The sequence below is a fragment of the Ylistrum balloti genome, unplaced genomic scaffold (genome assembly GCF_031769215.1).
Source record: "Ylistrum balloti isolate Yb309-2 unplaced genomic scaffold, AGI_CSIRO_Ybal_v1 Utg370496, whole genome shotgun sequence".
NCBI classification, from domain to species: Eukaryota; Metazoa; Mollusca; class Bivalvia; order Pectinida; family Pectinidae; genus Ylistrum; species Ylistrum balloti.
Genome location: NW_026782322.1, coordinates 26,273 through 48,270, shown reverse-complemented (window position 1 = coordinate 48,270; position 21,998 = coordinate 26,273). Strand labels below are relative to the sequence as shown.

General features: G+C 34.9%; 1 protein-coding gene across 1 annotated transcript; it reads left to right on the top strand.

The window, feature by feature from the left end:
- Nucleotides 1–49: 49 nt before the first annotated feature.
- On the top strand, nucleotides 50–18,983 carry LOC132555472 (proton-coupled zinc antiporter SLC30A9, mitochondrial-like). Its single transcript, XM_060219819.1, has 19 exons — nucleotides 50–80; nucleotides 616–709; nucleotides 2,032–2,250; nucleotides 2,616–2,780; nucleotides 3,597–3,672; nucleotides 5,663–5,761; nucleotides 6,348–6,412; nucleotides 6,838–6,869; nucleotides 7,120–7,196; nucleotides 8,302–8,404; nucleotides 9,249–9,304; nucleotides 11,170–11,308; nucleotides 12,104–12,143; nucleotides 12,505–12,582; nucleotides 13,323–13,536; nucleotides 14,579–14,641; nucleotides 16,576–16,690; nucleotides 17,045–17,158; nucleotides 17,424–18,983. The coding sequence occupies exons 2-19, from the start codon at nucleotides 628–630 to the stop codon at nucleotides 17,466–17,468; spliced, it is 1,782 nt and encodes a 593-aa protein (XP_060075802.1). The 5' UTR covers nucleotides 50–80; nucleotides 616–627; the 3' UTR covers nucleotides 17,469–18,983.
- The last annotated feature ends 3,015 nt before the right edge of the window (nucleotides 18,984–21,998 follow it).

Here is a 21,998-nt window from a genome sequence, read left to right as displayed (position 1 = left end):
CGTGATAGAGTTATCTGTTCTTGTCATCAGTACCGGAAGTTGGTCAGGAGTTGCTTTATATATGGCTGCTGCATTGAAAGGTGAGAGACCCTACGCAAAATAAGAATCAATTATTACCAAATTGGTTTAAGAACTTTATTTATTCGTGATCGTATTATATCATCGATGTTTAAGTGCTATTTTGGTCGATATGCGATCTGGCAAAGCAAATGACACCAATTGTTTATTTGAGTACATTTGAATGTGTTTTGAGTAAAAAGTCGAGTCCCAGTGACAGATTATTTAGGGTATATGTATCCCAAGAACTAAAAGAAAAATAAATAAGATGATTCGATATATGAAAGAATCGTTATTTGAATTCCAAACCGAGTTCAAATAAAGTCATTACTTGACATTCAAGGTTGATCGCGAAAGAGAAAGCATGTTGTGCTCGAGTCATAAGCCTTAAAAATACCATTTTTTGTTGTTTTTTATATTTTCTTTCCTTGAACTAACTGAAGACACCATTCGTTGAGGGATGATGGGGAATGGAAAACACAACGAGGTTTATATTGCAAATTACTTATTGATATAATGATGATCAATTTGTGATAATATTGTTTTGTTTATTTTAAGTAAGCTGAGACGATGTTGCCAGTTCGATTGAACTCCTCTAAAGGACTGGGTGTTGTCTGCCCACTGCTGGGAATATCATCTCAGAATTACAAAGGTAACTTTTATTAGAACACCATCTGATGATTGTGGGGTATACAAAATTACCTTACAGCGTGGTCTGTCATGCATCTAGCTGTAAACAATAAACAATCCAGGTTATCACTGTCCTTGAGAAGGGGGACATATCTATTTGGATTTTTTTCAACTTCATACACAGGTTCCCTTTGGTTCCTAGTTATGCTCATCCAATTTTGAGTCTGATCAGTAAAAGAAAATGGATTATCAGTTAAAAATGGCTTAGCCATAATGGTGGCCATCTTGGATTTTGACAGTTGAAGTTTGTTGTTGCAACAATGTATCTTTTGAGAAGTAATATAAAGATGTTTCTGAAACTTGATGTGTAGACTCCCTTTGGTCAGTAGTCCTGCCCTTTTGATTTTGGGACTGGCCAGAAGAAAACAATGGATGACAGGTAGCTACACTGGATTTTGATAATGAAAGTTTTTTATCACAATTCTTTTTAGAAGTAATGGATTAATATGTCTCAAATTTGTATGTAGGTTTCCTTTGGTCCAAGTTGCACCCTTTCAATTTTTGGGATTGATCAGAAAACAAAACGGCTGGCTAGTTGTCAATTTGGATTTGGCAGTGAAAGATCATTTATGTTTTTTTCCTGACAGGAATTTTCAAATTTCATTTAACTAAGAGCAAAAGAAAAAAGAAGGGAAGATATCCAATTTTTCAAGAAAAAATAAATATCAAACATTGATGGGGGGCTAAATGATAACAACATCCTTCTTTGATATCTCTCTCTTTTTTTTTTTTAATCTACTACATTGTATCTGCATTCTATGGTTAGTTATGCTTTCATTTTATAGCCTCAAGGCTCTGATGTGTGATTATTTAGAACCTTCCTCACAGCTGTATATATCAGAAAAAAATTAATGGATTAAAGTTTATAACAAGTGTGTTCTTAAGTAAATATTGACTGGAGTCGAAACCAAGTTACTCAAGTTGCATAAACAGTAATTATAAGATTTTTATCTGATTAGATAAACTATTATATAATTATGAACTGTCAAAACAGGTGACTACTGGGATGTAAAAGTGCAGATAGACGTTGTTTTAGTACATTCTAGAAAACACCAAATAATGAACCAAACTTTTAGGGATTTCTGTAAAGTTTGTTTCCATATTAAAACTAAAAGAAAAATAGAAAGAAAGTGGTTATGGTTACTCATATTTTTACTTATTTCATGCTTTTTATGTGACATTTTGTAAATTTGTATCCATATTGCTTATATTTTGTATTTTATTTCTTGTCAGTCTTAAATCTCCAATATTTTAAACTATCTTTTTTCATTGATTTCTCCACAGTATGTAAAGAGTGCTTAATTAAGCGTTATATCTATATAACATCCTGTTATCCACGAAAGTTAAAGAATGGACTTCCTAGAATTGTTAGCAGTCCCATACGATGGCAAACAGATGGTCCCTCCAGAAATGGTGCAAATAACACTGAATCCAAAACAGAGTACAAAATGGAGCAACCGTTGGTCGGAGCAAGCACGTCAACTACAGATGGAAATGATAGTGGTAAGAATATCATTGGTATATGATACATGAACATGTAAAGAATTAATTAAGTATATATGAACTGGGAGTGTGTGCTCAAAGAATTCTATTTTGTAAAATATTCAAAGAAATTGTCTTTTATGTATTTTAAACGTCAAACAGACTTCGTTGAATAACCTCTAAAAATGTTGTTAAATCACATCCTTGTCTTTGTTAATGAGTTTTTTCTGCACTACGGCTTTAGTATTATAAAAAAAGTCATCAATTGTGCTCTGGCCAGGAGGGTTTTTTTCCTCAGGCTATGTGTTGTAGTGTGGTGGGAGAAAATTCCATATTTTGTGAAATTTGTCCTTGTCTTGCTATGTTTCTATGTACTTTTGTTGCAGATGGAAAACTACTAGTTTCTTTTGATTACAAAGAAGGTTTACCCTTACATCATCAACTCAAAAAGTGCATGGAAGATGGAACGCTAAGAATAACCAATGCCAAAGGAGAGCCCTTAAATTTAAACGATGAGAGGTTTACATGGCCCGTCTTTCCTAAAAGGAAAGGTACTGTGTACAGATACAAACGTGTTCATAAAACTTGTACAATTAACTCATCTCATAAAGAGATATGCTGCACAAGTTGGCTAATTTCTAGCACCTTTTTTTGCCATGTTTTTAAAAATCTTAAACTATTGTGAGCATTTAAATATCTTTCCTAAGGTTCGATGAAAATACCTCCTTCCAATATAAAATTAGATTGTCCTAATATAGCTCAATGGGCAATCCGAAACTCATCACTGACTGGATCATAGATTTTATGCAAATTAATGGTTAAATACACAGGTCTGTGTGCTGTTCACTTATAATTTCTGCTGCGGTTGGAATTTCATTGTTCAGCATATTTATCATCAATTTTAAAATGTACACAAATATTTCACACTGTACGGCTATTGAAAAGTAAACCAGTTGTGGTTCAATCATAGTACAGCATATGTTTGAGTAAGTCAATCTAGCTAGATCTATAAAAAAATTCAACAAATTAAACTGTATTTTGTATGTTTGTTGATATGGTGAATTATGTAAGGACTTAAGTATATCCCTTTGTGATATTGTGATGTGGACATGTTTAATGAAGCTGTTTTAAAAAAGGCAATATTATGAAACAGACTATGGTATGTAAAAACACTGTACATCATTTCCTTATAACATTTCTATCATGTATTTAACACAGTTATACTAAGTCTTTATTATTACGTACATAGTCAGTGATTTTTTATTTTTACATACAAAAAAGGCTGTTTATGTTGATTGTCCTTGTTAAATAATATTATTAAAAGGGGAAGTTGAATACTAATGTAAGCAATTCTACATTTTTTACAGATACAATGCTGTTTGAAGAGAATGAAAAATTGATAGAAGAAGAACATGCTCTTAGAAAATACTTTCTTCTACCAAGGTAGATTAGTATAAGTTGAAATAACTTGTTTCGCAAACAGAAGTAACCTTCTGGTCTCCAGCAAAACACTCTACTGCTACAGCCAAAGTTAGTAAGGCAACCTGTACATTCAAATTTAACACTCATCTTTCCTTCACAAAGTCTTCAGTCCCAAAGACAACAACAACCTTAGTACGATATTGCCAAGGAAGCATCTCAATCTCCTATATTTTCTACCCTTAGAGTTGTCAATGGCACCAAATTTGTAATGGGACAGAGTAATGAAAAAATGTCCTTCCATCTATTGGATTTGAACCATCAACCTTTCTGTCTCCAGACTTTCACTCCCAGTTGCCAAAGCTAGTGAGATGACCACCTGTTCTCAGATCTTCTGTATTTACGTATGTTGTAAAAATCTGTGTTATTTAAGCACCTGTGTACTTTTGGCAGCTACTGAAATCCCAGAAGTCCCTCAGACTGCTCACAATATTGTTTAAAGATATGTACATGTAGCTTTGAAGTATTCTTGTATGGGAGCATAAACTGCTCAAGATTGAAGTATGGTACATTCACAGCAATTGCAGTTTTAAATGTTTGTTGACTATTCAGGTAGACCTGTGTCCATGGTCTGACAGATGGCCATCTTTGATTTTGATTGTATAAATTTTTTATGATCTCTATTTATTCAAAAACCAAATTCTGAGTCCTTTCAGTTATGCTGTGATGGGTATTTTAATATATATGTAGGTTTCCATTGTCAGGTTTACTGACCTGTAGTCAAGATGACCTATGGCCATCCGCCATAGATTTTTCACAAATTAAATCTCTGCTTCACTGGTGCCATTTAGCTGAAAATTGGTTGGGGATGTTAAGGAAAGTAAGGCAATAAATTTTTCAGCCTTGTAAAATGTTAAATATCACAGCTAATTTGTAACATGATTGCACAATCATGGTTTCCATCAGCGAGACATGTTTAAAACTCTCCTATTGGATAGAGCTGAAACTTGGCTGAAATGGTCTTTAGATGATCCTGACCAAGTGTGTTATTTTTTCGGATTGTTCTGAAAATTTGGTGGGGGTAGGGGGGACTGAATTGTGTATTTTTTTTACCTGAAATATAATTGTTTTAATCAGGGATGTTGATAGTTGAAAGGAAAGGATCCAGCTTATAAAGATGATCACACAGTGTTGCAAGCCAAGATCCCCACAGGATTACTTGTCTTTTCACTTGTTTGATTACTATATAGTATTGCTTGATGATAATAAAGACCTTTTAAAGGTGATATATACACTGTACTCAGTCAGATAGTTTCCGTTGTCATTCCATCAAACAGAAAATAAATTGCTGAAGTCTGATGGAATTACAGATTCTACTCTTTCATCTTTCCAAATTTATCATCTCCACTCAAAGATGTATGAATTAAGAGAATGGTGCAAGATATTTCTAAGGTAGTACATAAGACACAAGTAAATAGCACCTTTTAAAACAAATTTAAATAACATACAGTATAGCCAAACAATGAATTAAACTGCATTGTACAGCTGTTTCTTGTGACTGGGACTCATCAGTGATGCAAAGGGTCTAAACTGAGGAGGCGACTGGAGAAAATCCAAAGTGATCGAAAGAAATGTCAAAATCTAGGGGACTTGCTCTAGCCCCTTAATTCAGTAAATTTTCTTAAATTTCAAATCTCTTTGAGAAGTACCTGATGGATCGTTATGAAATTTCAAATATAGGTTCTCCTTGGTCCCTAGATGTGTTCACTTTGTCATCGCTATTTCTTGAGAAGTACTGGATTTAAAATATAGATAATTTGGATGTTTAATCACTGTCTCGAAAAAAAAACATCTAGAGTCATAGACAATAAATGACTTGACTCTCAGTTCAGCTCTTGCAAATTATTTTGTCAATATTCCAGTTTTGTAAAAAGATACATTTATGAATCATTTTTTGTTTTTAACTGTGACCTGAATTGCAGGTTTTTTAAAAAGTGGATTTTCTTTATTACAGACATTTGAAAAATCTTAGATCAATAAAGAAAAGGAATGCATACTATAATACAGACAAGAAATATGTCAAGATGTACGCTGTGTCAGATATACGTGAAAAGTAAGTGTTTGTATACATTCTGATACCCTTCTTACTTTTAATCTGTTCTGTAATTAAGTAATTTCTCAAATTGCTATTTGGATCATGGTGGCTATGGCACGCATTATTGCCTGGTAGCACAATTTTGATTTTTCCTAAACAACACCTGTTTTCAATTTCTCAAATTCCATCTGAGAGCATTCAGCTCAGACTTGCCAGTAATGATCCTGAGATGGTCCTGACCAAGTGTTGTTATTCTTCAAGTTGGCTTAAAATCCAATATGGCTTCATAGCTACTATCTTGAAAAACACATTTTTAGCTTAGTTAGTTCCACTTTGTCATTTATCTAAAATCTTGAAGAATTGAAATGAAAACAAAAAGTGATGTTTTTCTGACTTTCATCGCTTAAAACTCAGAATTGTTGTAATCATTTAATATTTGTTTTAACTGCCACTAATACTTCTATATCATTTATAGATCTTTGTAGTCATGTGACTGGGAAGGCCAGTGGACCTCTTTTTTCTCCCCCTCTCTGAAATACTTAATACCTTGTTGCGGAATTGTGACATTGAATATCATTAACACAATTTATTTGTTTTATTGTAGGACAGTGGAAGTGTTTGGAAGCATGGATAAGATGTTAAAGCAGCGTAAGCGGCGCAGTGTTTATAGTAAATATCAACATCAATATAGACATTGGTGGATTTAATGGGAAAAGTCCTCATGTTGTTGTGCTTGTCCATTGTCATGCACAGTGGGAAAACTTTTTATATTTTAAACATCTCAAATTCCATCAGTGGGATTGAGCTGAAACTTGCTTGAAATGATTGATAGATTGTCCTGACCTGATATTGATATTTTTTGGTTTGGTCCAAAATCCAATAGGGCCATCATAGCTGCATACTTAAAAACAAATGTCAAACTTTTTCTTACGTTCCACTGGTGCCATTGAGCAGAAATATTATTTGAACATTAAGGTGCTGAACTGAACAGCGTTGCTACTTTACTTAAGCCATTTAAAAGGTCAAATTTGATCTTTGTTTTGAAATATAAACTGTACAAATATACATTGTAATGTGATTTTGCTCTCCTTTAGGTTATGAAAGGGAGGATGTTTCTGAGGAAAAGGTAAGAATCGTGGATATTTACTCCATTCATGATAGGATCTGAATATAACAACCACCTGAAGATTGATAAGTTAGATTTACCCCAATTCTGAATGAAATGTTTTCCTACAGTAAAACATCTCACTGAAAATCATTATATGAAAGAAGGGAAAATATTGAGAGTCTTAATAAATTTTTCTAGAGTAGTAAAATCAGAATTATTGAATGGAAGAATCCAAATGCACTTTAATTGAATTATGTTTTTATTTCAGACACAGTCTAATATTAACCTAACGTTCCAGACATTAAAGTCAGCATCTGGTAAAGTGGTGTTATCAGCCATTGCTGCGTATGTATTCCTTTTATCTTTTTAGCCAAGGTAACCTGTTCAGATCCCCCATTGTCTATGATGTATCCTCCTTCATCCATACTTCCTGAAACAATTCTTGTTACTGCTGTGTCTTAATAAGTCCTGGATGGATAACTCTCGACTGTTATAGTTTGTTAAAGCTATTCTGTTTGAATTCATATAGAAGTTCGGCATGATCCCTAGATCTAGGTATTTGATTTTAAAACCATTCAGGAACAAGATATGTTTATGAAACACTATGCCCCCTGTTGCAACAAAATTCTGAGGTGGGACAAATATGAAAGCGATACCTCGTAAGATGCTATAGCGATGGCCTATGTTAGAATTGTTCATATATAGGTTAAAGATCATGGTCAAGGTCACATGGTCAAGGTCACATGGTCAAAAGTTACGGGCAAAGTTAAAGTTGACAACAGATAGTACACAAACAATGCGCCCCTGATCTTTTGATCCATGGGTATAAGGAGATCCAAACGATAACGATGACTAATAACAATCGTACAATGGCAGGCACCACGATCCCTGTGGAATCTCTTTTGTTGATTTTAAGATATACAAAATGATAACAAGTGTTAGCTGTGTAAGGTGAACTTAATCATCTATTAATCATAACATCCACTCTACCTCCAAACGAGAGTATTTGAACTGACATTGCTTTATGGAACATAAAAAGCAAAGTTACAAAAATTTTTCTTCAGGCTGGTTATAGAAGAACTTATATTCTACAAAAAATGAAGAAAGTTATCATTGATTCTATTCAAAATTAAAGCTGATTTTCATAAAAATCAAGATGGTGTTATCAATTTGATATGATTAAACATGATAGTAACAATTTCAAAACTTAATAACTTTTCAAATATGATTTTTAAGAAAGTCTTTACCACAATTTTCTCAACAAGATTTGATTTCCATCTTTGAAGGCACAGAAAATATAAAAACCCTCAAAATTTCAATATGTACAGTAATATATTAGTAGAATATAAATGCACTAAAGAAATATACATGTATGTATCTGGAATGATGTTAGCTGCAAGCATTACAGATGTTACACTGCCCATATTTAATTTGCTATGTCTGTTTTCAGTAATCTGACGAGTGCTGCATTTAAATGCCATGCTTGGTATCGTACAGGATCATTTAGTATGTTCGCTGAAATGATTCACTCCTTAATAGACGCTATCAATCAGGTAGGTACATATAGGTAATCCCTGATACCGTTGATCAGCAGTAAATAAAGAGTTCCCTCCCTTAATAAGGAGGCCACAATGAATTAGTGGGTAAGGGGGATGGCCTAGCAATTTGAAACTTGAGGTTAAGATCAGAGGTAAGTGGGTTGACACTAGCTACCTGTCAGGGTGTGTTTTTCTTTCTCTGTGCTGATGTGATCGTGTCATTTAGCAAGACACTTAACCCAATTGCTCAGAATGGCATGCAGTGGGCCTCCCATATGTTGTTCATTGAGGTAACCATCAGCTACTACAAGGAAATTCCATCTCGATATACCCCTGGCTGTTTACAAGGCATTTTTAACATTTTTAATTCTGCAGAGAATCAGAAGTTAGGTCCTTAGAGGGCATGTACCACTGTTTTATTTTACTTGTTTATCTGGAAAATATTTTTAAGAACTCTGCTGTAGGATATTTTATGTTTTATATCTCCATGGAGTACTAATTTATCTGTTCCATACTGTAAAATCATATATTGTGGTGGGGTTCAGTTGTAGTTTTCGAAAAATTACTTTTTTTCATGAATATTTGATTTTGTTGATAAATATAACTTTGTAAATGACATCATTGAGTAAGAGCACCCAAAAAATCGGCGAAAATAAATCTTCCAAGAAAATTAATGATTTCACAGTATTAGAATGGTAGTCATACACTTGTATGCTCAAATACATTTATGGGTGCTGCAATAACATATTGAAAGATTACAAAAGGGGATACAACATTAGCTTATTGGTTAAAAATTATATTTTCTTATCACTTAAAATTCAAAGATTTTATAATCATTGTTTCTGTACATGTTATTCAGGTCTTCATGTTATTTGGATTATACAGTTCTAATAAGGCTCCTGATGTAGACCATCCGTAAGTATCCTTCAATTTTTTCTCTTTTTAGGTCACCTGTGAAAAAGCTCTTTTTTCTGACATCCGTGGGCATCTGTCGTGTGTCATAAACTTTTGACATTTTCGACTTACGTTCACCGTCTTTCTGTCTGTCCTTTTGTGTCCAGAGCATAACTTTGCCCATCATGAAACTTGGTGTACAGATTGGTCATACTAAGGCAATGTGCAGTATACCAGTTACCGAGTTATTGCCCATTGTTAAAAAATTCTTGCCTGTAGCAACTGTATACATTGATCGTACTAAAATGATGTGCATCGTACCAAATTCAGGCCCAAAACCCCTTAAATACATAGTTATTGTCATTTGTGAATTTTTTTTGATGCACAACTTTAGATTGCTTAAGTTTAAACAAAGATAATGAAACTTGGTGAATACATTGATCATACGAAGAATATTGTGAAAAATATCTTGTCCAGAACAGAACTTTGCTTGCATTTAAACTAGGATAATGAAACTTAGTGTATACATTATTCGTTCTAAGTGAATGTGCAGTATACCAAATTCAGGGCCTGGTAACCCCTAATTACAGAATTAATGCCCTTTTTTTAAATTTTGTGTCTGATAAAAGTTGTTTTTGGGGAGCATTCATCAGTTTCACTGATACTCTAGTATTTTGATAGGTAAATTGATGCGGTTTTACCAGAAGTCTTATTTTTTACGTTTCTTTATTATCTTTATTTATTAGATACCAGCTTTTTCAGTTTCATTACATTCCCTAAAGTCGAATTAAAAAAAAAAATAGCAACCTTTTTTTCAAAATTCATTGTGATTTTTGTTATTTTTGGTGGATTAGGTTGTTATTTTGCCATGAATTTTAATTCCTTCTAAGGATTCTTGTGTCGTGTTAGAGCATCAATTAATGGTCTTTATGAAAGCTTTTACATATGCAAATTTCTCAGAATTGACCAATCATATTTCATGCATCAATTTCATGTAAATGAATCCTCTTGTTGTCTTAAAAAAACAAGTCATATTCAAAGCAAAATTATCTACCCCACTGGACAGTCAGGGTAGAGATATCTCTATCTATGTGGAAAAGAATTATCAGCTTACCCATAACATCCATGCATGAACTGGAACAACCTTTTGAGTTCACTGTCAAAGGACCAAGAGAGCTTATGGCATACCACAGCATCTGTTGTCCATATGTATGTCAACTTTTTTTCTTTAAATTTCTACAAGACATAAAAAACTGACAGGATTTTGACCAAATTTCACCAGATGCATCCATGGGGGAAGTGGAACAAATGTATGAATACCGGTAATGGGTCTCTGCCCTCAAGGGCACGGGTCAATAGGGGAATTAGAGTAAAGTTAGGAAAATCCTACTCCTCCCGTAGGAATGATTGGATTTTGACCAAATTTGGTCTGTAGCATTCTTAGGTGAAAAGGAATCAAATTTGCCAGATGAGTGTTACACACCCTATCCTGGCTTCCTATGCAAATTAACATTTACTCTGAGGTAGGACAGAGATATCCTTAAAGTTATGGGTTAGATGGACAGGAATCTTTTGCGGTTTTAGAGATTTCTCTTTCCTATAGCCAAGGGTTAGACAGTCAAGAATCTTCTATAAGTAACAAGATTTCTTTGTCCCAAAGCCAAATGTTGAACAGACAGAAATCTCCATTGAGGATAGAGATTTTTGTTTTCTACCCTTGAACTTCTTCACTGCCTCTAATTGGCCAGGACTTTTTACATTTCTCAAGTTAGATTAGGTGATATATAGATCACCTGAGGCAAAGTTTTTAAGTTTTACACTGATCAGAATCTGTAGTAGTGGAGATATGAAGCTGAAGCTTTTGATGAAATTTAATTATTTTTCAGATATGGATATAAATCTGCCAAATATGTGTTTTCATTCACTGCGGGGATTGCCATCTTCTTTTTTGGAGGAGCAATCAACGGCCTCTTGGGAGTGAGGGGCTTAGTGTGTCAGTCGGAGATGTACGACTACTCTGTATATGTAAGGAATCTTATCCTATCATACATATTAGTCATAGTCCTTCATTGTTGAGATTGAATAGATAGTAATAGGGCATTGCCTGATAAAATTTCTTAAACTTGACATATTTAACGTGAAGCCCTAGCATGCAATATTGATGTAACCATTGAACCTGGACAGCTCCATGAAGGTAAATCAATACTTTTAATCCCAATGTATATATATATATTATAGTAGCTGAGAGGAAAAACAGAACATTGACTTACGGACAGTGTATGCAGGTGATGTAAATGTTTATGGAGTTGTTATGGGATAGGATATCATGAAAACTCTGAGGCTGTTGTTATGTCTGAAATCTCAGTAGACCTTTGGCGATAGCCTGTGTCCAGGAAGTGTGTCATCTGCTGTAAACAGATGACATTTTCAACTTCTCAAGAATCACTGAATGGATTTCAACCAAACTTGGCCAAAATGATCCTTTGGGGATGGGAATCCAAAGTTGGTAGAATTATATTTGCTACTCTCCACCCCACCTTTCCCTCTCTGCCCCAGGAAGGTTGGGAATATGGCCTCTAATGCTTGTAGAAATGGTGCAGTTACATGATGAGATGATACCTTACTGAATAAGGAATATAAGTTGTTGAAGTCTATTCCATGAGGCCTTATATTTCATTTGATCATAAATTAGTGCATGAAAAAAGCCGCCCATGTGTTGAGATGAAGTAAAATAATTGTGTCATGACAAAAAACAGAGGACATTTTTTCACAGCATATTGTTATGCATGTCAAGAAGCTTACACTTTGATTTATTTTCAGGCTTTGAGTATTCTGATTGGGACTACGTGTGTGGAAGCAGGTCAGTATGCCATATTGTTTCCAGCATAATAGGTAAACTTGACCTGCAGATTTGCAGTCAGCAAGCTTGGGGATGGCACATTACATTCTAGTAAGCTGTTTTGTCTCTCTCAGAATCATCACACAGGGTTTCAGCCTCTTGTCATAGCCTCTGGATGTAGGTGTTTCTACCAAGTCCTACATTTATGATTGGTTCAAATTTTCCGATGAGTTACTAATGCCACCTAGCAGCAGTTGTATGCTCTGAATAATACCATCATCTTTCAAAACAGTGTTAAGCATGCATACAATCGCTATGAGACAAAAGCAATATTATACAAAGATCGTATCCGACTGATTTAAGCATTTTGTTTATACTTCAGGTTCATTAATCATCGCATTTAACGAAGCCTCAAAAAAGATTCCAGGAGATAACAAAATCAAAGGATTACGAAATTTCAGTAAGTTCTTGCCATGGAGGATGTCTATGTTCCTTGTAATATCGTTAAGAATATTAAAGATTACTTATTACAGAAATTAATTACATGCCAAGTTTTAGTTTTATAAATATAGTATCAGTTCATGTGCTGTTGAAAACATGACAAATTTTTCTTTTAGCCATTGTCATAATACATGTCCCAGGTCTTCAGAGCATGATCAGTTTGATTGAGTCAGAGTGCTAAATGCAACGACTCTTTTCACATTTATCTACTTCTCAAGAATTAATGAATCAATTTATTGTGAAAGTGAATTTTTAGTAAGATTAACTGTTGGTGTATTGTAAGAAGAGTATAGATGTTTTCAGAGATGTTGTGTTTTAATAGCTCAATATTTCATATCAAGTGATATCTTAATAACATGCATCTTCCTTGCATTAGGACAATGTAAACATGAACTTGTATATATGTATTGTGCTGTAAAACTTCATCAGTTTTCCCTTTACTAACTCTGACTTTATTGGACCAAAGTACAGCTTGTAATGATTATTTTTAAGAGCATAAGATTGTACCATAGAGGTTTCTTTGGGGTTTTTTTTCAAATAATTCAAATTTTTTGTGGTTTTGCCAAAAACTTGAAACAAAAGAGATGTATTTTTCACTACTCATAAATTGGTGAGTTGATATTATTTTCAAGATGTCCTTGTATATACTTCTTGCTTTTGTGGAACTTTATTGATTTTTACCGATTTTGTTGATCCCAGTTCAGGAGGGTGTGGACCCAAGCATTACAGTGGTGTTGTTGGAGGATTTTGCAGCAGTACTTGGTAACTTTGTCGCCTTAGGCTGTTACTATATAGGAAGTGTCTATCCCTCCCTTTCCTGGATCGATGCTCTAGGTTCTGTGATGATTGGAGGGATACTTTGTATAGTGGGAGGCGTCATTGTTACAACCAACTTTCAGGCTATTGTAGAAAAGTAAGTAGAAGAACATAATTATTTGAGAAAAATGAAAAATATTTGGAAATGGTTTTCTATTTCCCATTTAAAAGTTCATTATTTTTATGATTTTGACTAATGTCATGAGTATCACTACATAACACAATGTCTATGGATGTCAGTTTCTGTAGCTTCATTAATATCCTCCAACAATATGGTACACTGCTGAAGTTATATGTGTGATAAAATTAGAGGGCAAAGTTCATCAATCAGAGGTGGACATCAGACAATGAAAATTCAGTTCAGTTTATCTTTGATTTATTTGTATTTGTCTGAAATTTACTACTGAGAAGTCATATCGCTTCAAACTTATTCTACAAATCAACGAAAGGTGTGTTCAACAAATGTTACCAGTCAGGACTTTGTGTTAGTACAATTTATGTTTTAAGGATGGGTAGTAGAGCTGAACGCTGTGTACTGTTAAATGGTAGGTAGATGGGTAATATGCCTCCCATCTTAATATCCAAGGATAGGCAGGGGATTGATGCAATTTTATGATTTTATGTTTTGTTTTATTTTACTGGGTTAATATTTTTCGCGGTTGTCCCGGTTGTGGCTAGTTCACTGGAAATAAATTTTGCATCATACTATATCTTCATAAGTAATCGGGAAAACTTTTCTAGACACTGGTGACGTGGTATATAGACATATCACTTACATTTGTTGAGATTATTGTTAGATTTTTATTGTAAATTCAATCATTTTCTTGGATTTTTTTATATTTGTTGATTTCATGGATGTGCTTAATCTACAAATCCATGAACTATTGAAATAGGAGATTAATTATGTAGATTAATTGAGCCATATTATATTAATCCAGTGTCCATGAAATAGGTTTTCTTTTTTCTTTTTTAATCCACAAAAATTGAGCCCCACAAAAAGACATAACTTTACAATAATGCCCATGAATATATGAAAATAAAATTCCTCACAAATATTACCAACTACACAGTAATTTAGTGAAGGACAAGTTATTGATGAATGGCTGACATTATTTGTGTTGTTGTTGGATTCTTTGTAGGTCAGCTCCACCCAACGTAAAAGAGGCCATTCTAAACACAATGGAGAGTGATCCTATCGTCAGGTAAGTAAGTCCACACCAAGATGCTTCAGTGAATTATCTTTAACTATGGGAGAATCTGTATGTACAGTGTGTAAACATAACGCATTTATCCTACAATAGAGCCCAGTGCTCAATACAGAAAGTCTGGGAGAAGCTGTATGTACTTTGTGTAAACATAACGCATTTATCCTACAATAGAGCCCAGTGCTCAATACAGAAATTCTGGGAGAAGCTGTATGTACTTTGTGTAAACATAACGCATTTATCCTACAATAGAGCCCAGTGCTCAATACAGAAAATCTGGGAGAAGCTGTATGTACATTGTGTAAACATACGACATTTATCCTACAATAGAGCCCAGTGCTCAATACAGAAATTCTGGGAGAAGCTGTATGTACATTGTGTAAACATAACACATTTATCCTACAATAGAGCCCAGTGCTCAACACAGAAATTCTGGGAGAATCTGTATGTACAGTGTGTAAACATAACACATTTATCCTACAATAGAGCCCAGTGCTCAACACAGAAATTCTGGGAGAATCTGTATGTACAGTATGTAAACATAACACATTTATCCTACAATAGAGCCCAGTGCTCAACACAGAAATTCTGGGAGAAGCTGTATGTACATTGTGTAAACATACGACATTTATCCTACAATAGAGCCCAGTGCTCAATACAGAAATTCTGGGAGAAGCTGTATGTACAGTGTGTAAACATAACGCATTTATCCTACAATAGAGCCCAGTGCTCAATACAGAAATTCTGGGAGAAGCTGTATGTACATTGTGTAAACATACGACATTTATCCTACAATAGAGCCCAGTGCTCAATACAGAAATTCTGGGAGAAGCTGTATGTACAGTGTGTAAACATAACGCATTTATCCTACAATAGAGCCCAGTGCTCAATACAGAAATTCTGGGAGAAGCTGTATGTACATTGTGTAAACATACGACATTTATCCTACGATAGAGCCCAGTGCTCAACACAGAAATTCTGGGAGAAGCTGTATGTACATTGTGTAAACATACGACATTTATCCTACAATAGAGCCCAGTGCTCAACACAGAAATTCTGGGAGAAGCTGTATGTACAGTGTGTAAACATAACACATTTATCCTACAATAGAGCCCAGTGCTCAACACAGAAATTCTGGGAGAAGCTGTATGTACATTGTGTAAACATACGACATTTATCCTACAATAGAGCCCAGTGCTCAACACAGAAATTCTAGCTTGAATTTAGAGGGTGGGTTTATATCGCAGGACATGTATTGCAATTGATGATACTTTTAATTTTACCGCTAGATATAGATATCAAGCATTCCTGATCAAAAGAATCTGTTACCTGTATGTGTTTGAAATCATTTTATTACTGTTGAGGGCTGACATTCTGCAACATAATCTCATTCGAGGCAAAAACAGACTATAACGAGATGTTACAGAATATCAGTCGAAGACTGAAGTAAATTATTCTCAAACTTTTACCTGATGTGTGTAACAGATTTTATTTCTCGTACATTATTGTGGCAAAAGTGCATAAACTGTTTTTGGTTATGCGTTAAAGTATACAATTAAATATGATATTTCCACTTTGCTCTAAATATCACCTAATGGTACCTGACAGATGGACAAGACAGATGTAGCACTGGGAAGTGTGTGAATTTTTCTTGTCTCATTACGAGAAAATTAACATAATTACACAAATGCAGCAAAGATAAGTTCAGAGAGAACATTATTTGGACCAGTTTATTCAATACACATTTCACATGTTATCGCAAATGGAGGAAAATAACCAGTTGTGATCTACAATCACTGATTGGAAATTTCTCACAACATCTAGCAGAGATGATAGATCAAGATGGGATATGGTAAAAAACATTGGTTAGTCCTTGACTGTACTAAAGTATTGTTTATAATAACAATCAAACTCTTATATATATACTGTAGGTCAGTTCATGATATGAAGGTTGTAAATGATCGAGTGAAAGCCGAGATTGACTTCAATGGCCGAGAAATCACCAAAGAATATTTATTGGAGCAGAACATGGCATCATTACTGCAGGTTTGTTTCCACTGAATCTATAACAATTGATCATTGGATTCATTATTACTAAATATAAGCTTGCTATAAATTCCAGTTTTTGGACATATTTGACATTATTCTGTAGAGAATCTTGTTAGCGTATCTAATATAAGAAAAAAAATGCTTATATGTCATAAATGAATTTTTTCCAAATTTTGTCATATCAACCAAAGAAACAATGATAACAAACTTTTAACCATATTTTGCAGTTTCCGTGGAGACCCTGTATGGGATCACATGTTTTATAAATAAAATCAAGCTGACTTTTCTTGTTTGTTGATTTATTTAAAATAACGTCTTTATTATTTAGTTAAATTTTGTTGTGTTTTGTAGGAAATGCAGTTTATATCCAATGAAAAAGAAGCTGAAGAATTCCTTCTACACCATGGTGGTGAAGTTGTCAACCAGCTGGGTAAGGGAGTAGATGGACTGGAGACCAGAATCAAGGTAAACACTTAAAACGCTTTGCTTGTGTTAGATGGTCTGTCAAAGAAGCTATTTTACTCTAACATATTGTATGATATAGATTTCCATTGGAGATTGAACTAGACATCCAATTTGATTCTTTCAGATTTTTTTAAATGAATTTCATTCTTTTATATTAAGTTGTATTTGGAAGAATATTTGTATAACAGTGTTATATACCTTAAACATATATAATTAAAGAATAAGAATCTCCGTTTTAGAAAATGTTTTTTTTTGTCTTTTTCAGGCAAGACATCCCAAAGTTCGCCATGTAGATCTGGAGTCTTTATGAAGTGTATCTTTCTAACTATGTACATGCATGGAGACAATCTTTTATCATTGAAGGTGATGTTACCTTCCATATCTGTACAGAGACTATCAGCCAGTGTCGTAGGTAGCCTCCATCATCTGTACAGATTGTCAGCCTAGACAGAGACCATCAGCCAGTGTTGTAGGTAACCTCCCACACCTGTACAGAGACTGTCAGTCTGTGACACGAGACCTCCCACACCTGTACAGAGACTGTCAGTCTGTGACACAAGACCTCCCACACCTGTACAGAGACTGTCAGTCTGTTACACGAGACCTCCTACACCTGTACAGAGACTGTCACTCTGTGACAGGAGACCTCCCACACCTGTACAGAGACTGTCACTCAGTGATAGGAGACCTCCCACACCTGTACAGAGACTGTCACTTAGTGATAGGAGACCTCCCACACCTGTACAGAGCTTGTCATTCTGTGACACGAGACCTCCAACACCTGCACAGAGACTGTCAGTCTGTGACACGAGACCTCCAACACCTGTACAGAGACTGTCACTCAGTGAAAGGAGACCTCCCACACCTGTACAGAGACTGTCAGTCTGTGACACGAGACCTCCCACACCTGTACAGAGACTGTCAGTCTGTGACAGGAGACCTCTCACACCTGTACGGAGACTGTCATTCTGTGACACGAGACCTCCAACACCTGCACAGAGACTGTCAGTCTGTGACACAAGACCTCCAACACCTGTACAGAGACTGTCACTCAGTGATAGGAGACCTCCCACACCTGTACAGAGACTGTCAGTCTGTGACACGAGACCTCCCACACCTGTACAGAGACTGTCAGTCTGTGACAGGAGACCTCCCACACCTGTACAGAGACTGTCACTCTGTGACACGAGACCTCCCACGCCTGTACAGAGACTGTCACTCTGTGACGCGTGACCTCCTACACTTGTACAGAGACTGTCAGTCTGTGACACGAGATCTTCCACACCTGTACAGAGACTGTCAGTCTGTGACACGAGACCTCCCACATCTGTACAGAGACTGTCAGTCTGTGACACGAGACCTCCCACATCTGTAGAGACGGTCAGTCTGTGAAATAAGACCTCCCACACCTGTTCAGAGAGTGTCAGTCTGTGACAGAAACCTCCCACCCCTGATCAGTGATGCAGGAGATTTTCCACACCTCTATAGTCTGTCTACAAGGTAGATTACATACTGTATAGGTGTAATGGAAATTCGACATGTAGACATTTATGTGCCATTTGTATTGATTAGGACATTTGTTGTGGATTTGTAAAGTTTCAGGACAATTATGACTGATATTTTATTATTTACATTACTACATTGTATGTAAAATCAAAACTATTTGGTATTATTAATGGTCTAGTCCAGAAATGGGTTCAGTCACAAGGCCCAAAATGATCCAATGTTTTTACTTATTTTGTTTCTGTATTGTTTTGATATTACCATAAATGGAAATAATCTCACTGAGGAAAGTTTAAATGAAATAAATTAAGCATTTAACAAATTGTGTCTTCATTTATACCTACATTTTCTATCCTTATAGAAGTTTTTTTTTACAATGCATTTGTAAATTTTGACTAACATTAAGCCTGTCTGAGTCAAGCAGTAGTTGCTTTTGTAACAGACAGATGTGTCATATCTTTGAATAACAACTTGATGATAAGCATGTTTGCTAGCTAAACAGTGGTGCAAGTCTTTTGTGTGTCACTATCATGACATGAATGTTGATGTAAATTATTTATTTTTAATTTCTTTTTTTTTTTTTTTTTCAATGCCTTACATATCACCTACAAGAATTCATGGTTCAAATTGAGTTCCATTTAAAGTTGCATAAAATATGATTTCAGTCCAAATTGTTCTGTTAATGTGTTGTGTTTGATCATTCCAGCCAATTTTAATTTTACATGATGTATAAACTGTATGATAAACAAAGGTTTACTAATTTGATGCCCTGATGTTCAAATTATACCTGTCGACACCCCCTATATTTCATCCTGTCAGGATTTTTCTGATAATTCCTAAACTTTTCATCTATATTGAAGTTAAATTTGTTCATTGCATAAACATTTCATAAACAATTTAGCATCTCTATTTTGTCAAATATGGCACTATACATAAATTATGAAGGCAATTTCAAGTTTTTCCACATATTTTACAAGTATGACGTGATGTAGTTCAGCTGTAACTTTACTGAATGTTGAAGAAATATATTTAGTATGTTTGTCTTTAAACAAAGCAGTATGTATGATGTTGATACAGATCATTAACACGAATTTCCTCCCCCACTGTTCAGATAATTCATTGTTTATAAGATAAGAACTGTTGGGTTAGGAATTCATGTCCAGCAGGTGTATTCTTATTCCTTACCACTGTATGTCGGAGAACTTTTTGATAATACACAGGTTATCAAATGTTAGCTATAAATATTATAATTATAACAAAAATTAACAAAATGATTCATCTTATAAAATCCATAACTAGATCAATCATTATCTAAAGAACTTTAAGTCACTTTTAATTATAAACCTAACATGAGAGAAAGAACATCTGACTACAGCAGGTCATCAACAACTACAAGCTCTCAGCTCAGATATTGGAGGATATGAAAAGTGTCTTATTAAAATGCAAATGAATGGAACTCTGATGATAAATTAGCAAATACCGGTACCTGTCAGACATGTATGCAACGAAATCTACGCAACCCAGAATTGGATCAGGTGTAAAATGATGTTATGGTGCTATGGGGTAAATATGAACCACAACATGAAGGAAACAGGACGAGATGGGAGAGGACAGGATGGGGAGGGGGGGGAGGGGGGGATGAGATGGAAGAGGACAGGATGGGGATGGGAGAGGACAGGATGGGGATGGGAGAGGACAGGATGAGGGGGGGGGGTGAGAGGAGAGTACGAGATTGGAGAGGACAGGATGGGGATGGGAGAGGACAGGACAAGATGGGAGAGGACAGGACGGGATGGGAGAGGACAGGATGGGGATGGGAGAGGACAGGATGGGATGGGAGAGGACAGGATGGGGATTGGATGGGGGATGGGAGAGGACAGGATGGGGATGGGAGAGGACAGAATGAGGATGGGATGGGGGACGGGCAAATATGGGTTAACACTATACACCCCCAATAAAAGAGATGAAAATGACACCAGTTATCATGGCTTGTTGTGATCTATTCCCTTTCTTGTTTTTATTATATATACATATGATATAGGCTACACACACTGTAAACGATTTTACTGCTTATTTCAAATAATTCATATTATAGGTGGATCTGATTTACAAGATGGTCCATCTAAACTTGTTATATCACACATCTTTATTGGGGCTCCAATTTCATGGTTCTTTTAACAAAATACTATTTGTAGACACATGATGTCTTTGGTTATCAGTATTAACAAGATCCATCAAAGATAAACTTTCTGTTTTAATACTCTTTACTAATTTGTTGACATGTGAACAAGAATACCAACATATTCAACTGAAATTAATTCTTTTTAGGAAATTTGAGTTTAGTCATACTTATTCCTAGATAATCAAGATTTTTTCAAACTGTTCATTAAGTAAATGATTGGTTTGTATGATTTCATTTATAAAATTGAATTTTCAGATTATGTAAAGAAATCTCTCTATTGAAGTGATCATTTTACTTGACTTTATAACAAAATTATATGACCAGATGTATTGTGTATAGAAGTCAGAGTTCACATTCATTGTTAATTAATAATGTCGGTGTGTTGCCAATGGGAACCACCAAGTATATGTAACTTTTGATTTAGAAATATTGCCTCTGAAATGGTCGTGCTGTTTGTGTAAAAGAACTAAACTGGATTGATGTCTACATTTGTAGCTCATTTTAAATGTTTGTACACAATTTAAAGTACAAGGTTATAATTACTGTGTATTGTCTACAGTAGTCCATCCATGCTGTATTTGTGTTGTGATTCAGCATTCTACTACAACAGATGCTTTGACAGTGTGTCGTTGAGTTATACCTGTAATACAGGTATGTTACCTGGTAGAAATAACATGACATTTGTATTAGTGGGCACTAGTTTACAGAACATTTACTGAACAATACACTCTTCAGATGACTGTTACCAACATGTTTATGAATGTGCAATTAAAACTTTCCCTCTGTGTGATGAAATATATGTTTGTTAAAGTAAATTATTTTGTAAGGGTCTTAAACAACTTTTTTGTGAAGATTTTTGAAGGTGACTTTGTTAACACCATGTGGTTATGTTATATTACAAATAATGCCAGTGTCCTGTATTGTATTGTATTGTATTGTAAGTGTACTATTTGAGAGGCTTGCTTTCTATTTACATTTGAAGTTTTAAGATGTACTGCAATATTGAACAGCAAATATATTATATGCAAACTTTGTCCTTTACCACAGGAATATAAAAGCAATGTTTACATAAATGTACATTACTCTCTTTGTGATTTTATAGCTACAGCAACACCACAGTCAGTAGAGTGTTCGCCTACACAACCTCAGATAGAG